The sequence below is a fragment of the Pongo abelii genome, chromosome 6 (assembly GCF_028885655.2).
Source record: "Pongo abelii isolate AG06213 chromosome 6, NHGRI_mPonAbe1-v2.0_pri, whole genome shotgun sequence".
Classification (NCBI taxonomy): domain Eukaryota; kingdom Metazoa; phylum Chordata; class Mammalia; order Primates; family Hominidae; genus Pongo; species Pongo abelii.
The window spans coordinates 141,411,773-141,419,464 of record NC_071991.2 but is presented as its reverse complement, the minus strand read 5'-3'; the positions used below and the strand labels follow the sequence as shown (position 1 = coordinate 141,419,464).

At 39.4% G+C, this 7,692-nt stretch overlaps 1 protein-coding gene across 1 annotated transcript; it reads right to left on the bottom strand.

The window, feature by feature from the left end:
- Positions 1-726: 726 nt before the first annotated feature.
- On the bottom strand, positions 727-3,198 carry LOC100461752 (olfactory receptor 2F2). Its single transcript, XM_054559947.1, has 2 exons — positions 845-3,198; positions 727-756 (listed from the first exon to the last, which is right to left on the bottom strand). Exon 1 carries the CDS (start codon positions 2,742-2,744, stop codon positions 1,968-1,970), a length of 777 nt encoding a protein of 258 aa, XP_054415922.1. The 5' UTR covers positions 2,745-3,198; the 3' UTR covers positions 727-756; positions 845-1,967.
- Positions 3,199-7,692: the final 4,494 nt, after the last annotated feature.

Genomic DNA, 7,692 nt, shown 5'->3' with positions numbered 1-7,692 from the left:
GGAGGCTGAGGCAGGAGAATGGCATGAACCCAGGAGGTGGAGGTTGCAGTGAGCCAAGATTGCACCACTGCACTCTAGCCTGTGCGACACAGCGAAACTCTGTCAAAAAAAAAAAAAATCATCACTGACTTCCCATTGCTATTAGGATATAGTTGAAAGATAATGTGGCATTCAGTGCCCGCCATAAACCAATGCATACCTACCCACCCACTTCATCCTCACTACTTCCTCACTCTTCTCTGACCTACAAGTGCAGCTTCCAGATATTTCTGGATACTCAAGTCTCGCCCTCTGCACTTTGGCTCAGGTTTTTCCTTTGCTCCAATTCCTTTTCATCTGGATAACTTGCTCTCACTTTCCTGGTCTCAATCTAGACATTTTATGTTGTTTTGTCTTAACAGGAAGACTTCTGTGACACCCCTGATGGGCTTACTGTATCTGTAATATTTACACTACTTTATAATTGCTTCATTGTCCATCATCCCTGCTATGCAACCCAGAATTGTATCATATTCACTACAGAGTCTCCAGAACCATTCATTGTCACTGACACGTACTAGACACTCCATTGATAATGCTTAAGTTAACACCAATAGAAATTTTAGTTTAGTGCCATTGACATCTTTGGGGATGCTTGCCTACCTTGCAAAATTTAAGACAGAATAGTAATTAAGGTAAAACTGATATTTCAAAAGGGATTTGGATTATATGAACCTTCATAAATACCTGAGGATCTGTGACAACATCATTACCATACTGAAAGAAGAGACAGGACTTAGGTTACTTCAAGGAAGTGAGATGATCAGCTACTATCATAATTTTTCTCCTCTTTCCCCCTCTTTACCTTATATATTTGTTTCTTCTTCTTTTGTATTACTTAGAAATTTTAGCAGCAGTGAGGCCCACTCTCGAGCTCAGATGACTAGGTTTAGAAAGTTGACTAGTGCCCTATTGTATGTGTGAGAAGAAATAAGAAAAGTCGTTAATATGGAAGCTTGAAGGTAACATTTGCACAGGTGAGGCATCTATCCTGACTCCTCAAAATTCATGTTAAAATTGTCTTCTCTTTCATTGGTATTGGCTGAAGAGTGTCATTTCTTAGATTAACTATGTCTTTGATGTTTTATAAATTATCTCATAATTTATTGCTTATTTTGTTTCTAAACATTCAAAAATGGAGTTTGTGAATTTTCCCGAGATTGGACAATTTTAATATGTTAAATGATACCTCTTATACGTAAAATTTCTCTCAAACTGAGTACTGTGAAGTAGTACCTGAAACTTAAATTTTACTTGGCTAATAATAGTCTTCATTACAAACAACCATTTTTTAACCCTATCAGGGCAAAACAAGAACTTTCGTTGATATTTCTTCACTGAATTACCTCCAGCACTCAGAGAAAGACATTTTGTTCACATTTAGAAGGTCCTGCACAAAATCATTTTAATAAGCCTTGACAAACAACATCCTTCTCGGAATGTTGACTCATAATTACTGTATGTGGCTACATAAACAACCAATTATTTTCAGTGAGTCTTCAAATGTGAAAATGCATTTTGTTTTCAATGCAAACACTACAACCTTTTACAAAATGTCAATAAATAAGAACCACTGGTCCAAGGTAAGATGTATGAATAGGTCTACGGTTATAAATAATGTGACAAACCAAAACAGTAAGTAGTACTTTTTTTCAGTTTTTATCAGAACATAAGAGTGGAGATTGAGAAATTGTGGAAGGTTCTGTTACAGCAGTAGCTAACTCCACTAATCATACTGCTGGGATATAAAATTATCCCCACATCCCACACCCCATCCAACTCAACCACTCAGCCTCCTACATAACATCCCCAGTACATGTTACATCATCTCCTTCCCAGTTGCCAGAGCAACATAGTTTATCCCTGCCATATCTGAGTTGGGTGGAGAAAAATGAGGCAAAGCTTTTTCTCAAAGTGATGTTCATGAGTCAAGTTGCCAGCTTTGATGTTAACCCAGAGAATTTCTCTAATAGTTTATGCCAGGCCCCCTTCACCTCTTTATTCCTTAGACTGTAAATCATAGGGTTCAGCAGAGGCATAACAATGGCATAGAAGACAGAGATCAGCTTCTCTTGAAGGACTGAGGGACCAGAGTGGGGCTGGATGTAAGCGAAAATCGTGCCATAGCACAGGGCAACTACCGTGAGGTGAGAGGCACACGTGTGGAAGGCTTTCTTTCTTCCTTCTCTGGACTGGATCTTTAGGATGGTGGAGATGATCCGGATGTAGGACAAAAGAACCAGGCAGAAAGGTGTCATCAGAAGAACAATGCTAGACACCATGATGGCAGCCTCATTGGAGGAGGTGTCCACACAAGCCAGCCTGACCACAGCTGGGAGTTCACAGGATATGTGATCAATAAACTTGTTAGTGCACATGAGCAGCTGAAAGGTGACAGCAGTCTGCACAAGAGAGTTGATGAAGCCACTGACCCAGGATGTGATGGCCAACCTAGCACACAGCCCTCCATGAATGATGGCCGAGTATCGCAGGGGGTCACACACAGCCACATAGTGGTCATAGGCCATCACTGCCAGGAGAACAAACTCAATCCCACCCAAGGCCAGGGAGAAAAATAACTGGGCTGCACAGCTCTGGAATGAGATGGCTTTATGTTCTGCAAGAAAATGTGCCAGCAGCTGAGGGACTATGCTTGTGGCATAGGAGACATCGACAAGAGAGAGGTTGGTGAGAAAGAAATACATGGGAGTGTGGAGTCAGCTGTCCAGTCTGATCAGAAGGACAATGAGACATTTCCCCAGCACTGTCATGAGGTATGTGACCAAGAACAGGGAAAACAGGGATACCTGAGTGCACCAGTCACTGGATAAGCCAAGGAGAATAAATTCTCTCACACACGTCTGGTTATCTATTTCCATTTAAAAATGTGAGGAATATTAATCTGCAGAAAGAGTCAGAAAAAAACAGAAGCTGTTGAATCAAAGAATCATAAGAATAACTTCTTAGGAACTCATACTGTATACGACATTCCAGCCTTGGCCAAATATTTTAGATAATTCACAAGGCCAAGATGACAGGCTTGTTTCCAACATAAAATATATTTACTTTGCATTAGAGAGACAGTAGTGCTTTCATAAGGACATGATGTGGACTCAAATAAGCCAGTTAAAGCCTGTAGATAATGCAGTGCAATTTTTGGAAGCTTTACCTCTTTACTAACTTACCTCAGTATCCAGGGCAGGGAGTTTGTTTTCTGATGATGTCAGCAAAAAGGAAGAATAGAAAGTCCAAGGCTCTACTCTTCTCCACAGAATATTCAACTAGCAACTATCCCCAGAACAGAATATCTTTTTTAAAACTCCACTACTTGGACACTAACGTGAGACAACCACAAGGTACATGGAATGAAAATTGAATTAGAAGGCTAAGAAGCATAGTCTCACTTCAACCCTGCCACCTTGCCCCCTGCCAAAGTCAACACAACACCAGACAAAGAGGGTTTTCCTGGGCCCATGGTTTTTACAGGAGGAAAAGAAAACTAGAGGCAGTCATTCAGCATCTCTAGTTTTCCAAGATGCTTCTCAGAAATCCCACTCTGGGCTTACCTCATGGAGAACACTGCAGGTAACAGCATAGCTAGACTACCTGGTGTCAAGTAGAAACAAAGAAAGGAGGCAGAGGTCTTAGTGACCAGCACACAGATCATGGTGTTACTTCTGTGTTCTTGCTAGCTGTTGTGCCCAATCCGAGACACTAGTCAATTTACAAAGTTCATTTACAAAGCTAAGCTGGTCATCTTCAGAAGCATGGTGGGAAGTTCAACCTAGCTTGAGGCCTTAGATAGCTAGTCCCCATGTCCAGTCTCAGAGCCCACACCAGTGACCTCTGCCAAGACAAGGAGATACACACCTCCACCCATTTCAGGAAGACACATGAGGTAGACCTGCTTAACCCAGGAAGTCAATCCATGGCTCTACTCAGCTAAAAGTCCCCATCAAGGACATCTACATGCCTTTCAGAGAAGCATGAGGGCTAGACCTGTTTGACCTGGGAAGTCAAACTCAATTCAGCCAAAAGCCCATCTTAAAGGGAAGAAACCCTACAGGGAAGCTCCACCTTAACAGGGAAGCAACCATCAATTGTGTTTTTCTGAGTGTAGCCTCTGGCCCCAATCATTCTAAGCAGCAACTTCTCCTAACTTTGGAGTTCAGCCTACAGCCCTGCCCAACTGCAAATCCCAGAAAGCACAATTTTCTAGCCAGGGAATAAATTCTGTGACTAGTCTGACCAGAAGCCATTGCAGTACCCAGTCAGTAGCTCTGTGTGATAACAGAGCCCAGCCAGTGGTCTTGCCAGACAGCAGGGCCCAGTCAATAGCCCCAGCCAATATCAGAGCAAAGACAGCATCCCAGGCAGGTAGAAAATCCACAGTTAGCTTTGCTTGCCCAGGGCCATTACCAGCTGGCCCTTGAAGAATTACAGGCTACACTAAATAGTATAGGTCTAGCCCTGCCAAAGAACACCAGGAAAGGCCAGAAGGAGGGGGTATCTCTTCAAATGAAAAGATAACAATGCAAAGACACAAGGATTACAAAGCACTGGGGAGTTATGACACCTCCAAAAGAAACTAATAAAGTGCTAATAATGGACCCTAAGGAAATGGAGATCTATGGAGTGACAAAGAATTCAGAATAATCCTCTTAAGTTAAAAAAAAATACCAATAAAAATTAAATAAAATTTGGAAAAAAAATACACAAACAAGATGAGAAGTTTTACAAATAAATAGAAACAATAAAAAAGAACCACATAGAAATCCTAGAGATGAAGAATAAGAAGACTGGACTGAAAAATTCAATTAAAAGTTTCAATGGCAGACTCAAGCAGAAGAAATATCAGTGAGCTGAAAGAACATTTGAAATTATCCAGTCAGAGGGGCAAACAGACAAAAGAATGAAAAAGAATGAAGAAAGCCTATAGGAATTATGGGAGACCAATCCTTTATATAATAGGAGTTGCAGAAGGAGAAGAAGGAGAAAAAGGGGCAAAAAATTCCCTAATCTGGAGACAGAAACCAACATCCAGGCACAAGAAGTTCAAAGATCTCCAATCAAATTCAACCCAAAAAGGAGTTCAGCAAAACACATAATAATCAAACTATCAAAACTCAAAGACAAAAAAAAAAAAAGGATTCTAAGAAGATCAAGAGATAAGAAACACATCACATACAAAGGAGTTTCAATACAACTCTTAGCAGATTTCTCAGCAGAAATCCTGCAGGCCAGGAAAGATTGGGATGATATAGTCAAAGTGCTGAAAGTAAAAAACTTGCCAATCAAAAATACTTTACCCAGAAATACATGCATTTCAGAAATGAAAAAGAAATAAAAACTTTCCCAGACAAACAAAGGCTAAGGGAGCTCATGACCACTAGGCCTGCCTTATAGGAATTATTAAAGAAAGTTATTCAATCTGAAGAAAAATGTTACTAATTAATAACATATAACTTACAAAAATAGAAAATTCAGTAATATAAGTAAAACAGAGCCATACTCAGAATACTCTAGGACTGTAATGATGGTGTATAAAGCAATTATATCCCTAGTACAAGTATTAAAAGACAAAATTACTAATAACAACTACAGCTAAAATAAATTATCAAAAGATACACATTAAAAGCAATGGTAAATTCTGGGCCAGGCACAGTGGCTGACACCTGTAATCCCAACACTTTGGAAGGCCGAGGCAGGTGGATCATTTGAGGGTCAGGAGTTTAAGACCAGCCTGGCCAACATGGGGAAACCCCGTCTCTACTAAAAATACAAAAATTAGCTGGGCGTGGTGGCAGGCACCTGTAAACCCAGCTACTTGGAAGGCTGGCACAGGAGGAGAATTGCTTGAACCCGGGAGGCAGAGGTTGCAGTGAGCTGAGATCATACCATTGTATTCCAGCCTGGATGACAAGAGCGAAATGTGGTATCAAAAAAAAAAAAAAAGTAATGGTAAATTTCAATATCAAACATAAAATGTGGCTGGGGGACTAAAAGTGTAAAGTTATTGGATGCAATCAAAGTTAAGTTGTTATCAGCTTGAAATAGGCTGTTTTAACTATAAGATATTTTATGTAGGCCCTTGGTAACCACAAAGCAAAAATATTTAGTCAAAGCACAAAACAAAAATAGAATTGATTCAAAACATACCACTACAGAAAATCATCAAACCACATAGGAAGACAGCAAGAGAGAGAGGAAGAAAAAAAAAAAAGTAGAACCAGAAAAAAACAAAAACCAGAAAACAATTAACAAATGGTAGTAGTAAGTCATACCTATCAATAATTACTTCAAATGAAAATGGACTAAATTCTCCAATAAAAAAGACATAGAGTAGCTGAATGGATTAAAAAAAAGAAGAAGACTCAACTATACGCTGCCTACAACAGACTCTGCTCACTTTTAAGGATACACATGGACTGAAAGGGAAGAAATGAGAAAAGACAATCCACACAAATAGAAAACAAAATACAGCAAGGGTAGCTATACATATATCAGATAAATAGATTTTAAGTCAAAACTATAAAAAAAAGAAGGCCAGGTGCTGTGGCTCACGCCTGTAATCCCAGCACTTTGGGAGGCCGAGGCAGGTGGATCACTTGAGATCAGGAGTTCAAGACGAGCCTGGGCAACATGGTGAAACCCCATCTCTACTAAAAATACAAACATTAGCTGGGCACAGTAGCATGTTCCTGTAATCCCAGCTACTCAGGAGGCTGAAGCAGGAAAATCACTTAAGCCTGGGAGGTGGAGATTGCAGTGAGCCCAGATTGCGCCATTGCACTCCAGCCTTGGTGACAGCACAAGACTCCATCTCAAAAAAAAAAGACAAAGAAAAACATTATATAATGATAAAAGGATCAATTCATCAAGAAGATATAAATATTATAAATATATATGCACCCAACATTGGAGCACTTAAATAAAACAAATATTAAAGGATCTGAAGTGAGAGATAGATGGCAACACAGTAACAGTAGGGGACTTCAATACACTATGTTCAACAACGGATGAATCATTTAGACAGAAAATTAATGAGGAAACATTAGACACGAAAAACACTTTGGACCAAATAGACCTAACAAACATATACAGAGCATTCCATCCAACAGCAGCAGAATACAGCTTCTTTTCAAATGCACACTGAACATCCTTCTGTATAGTATCCAGGAGAGGAAGGATGGTAGGTAAAATGATAAACAATAAATATAAACATGGTTCAAATTTGAAGGACTACCCTGCATATATCTACTACATCAAACATGATGAAATGTATAAATAAATTACCAAAAAAGATTCAGAAGAGACAGATGTATAGCAACAATGGAAAGATAGAGTATTAGAGAATCTGGATGTGAATCTTGTTTCTTATGACTTACCAGGTGTGTGATTTGGGTTATAAACTTAATTTTTTATATTCAAAATGGGATAATATTACATAACTCACTAAGATATATAAGCTCAAATATAGATAACTCATGGAGAAACCTCTTCATAAACTGAGCCACAGAGCCAAACAATCCACAACCCTTTCTGCTCCTTGAGACCTGGAACAAGCTACTTAGCCTTTATGCACTTCATATTTCTTTATCTGTAAAATATGGATAAATATTGGTTAATTGAAAGGTATGTTGGTGAAAGGTA

Bases quoted from the DNA above. Each gene is read 5' to 3' on its own strand.
- LOC100461752 (XM_054559947.1), bottom strand. From the start codon at position 2,744: ATGTATTTCTTTCTCACCAACCTCTCTCTTGTCGATGTCTCCTATGCC.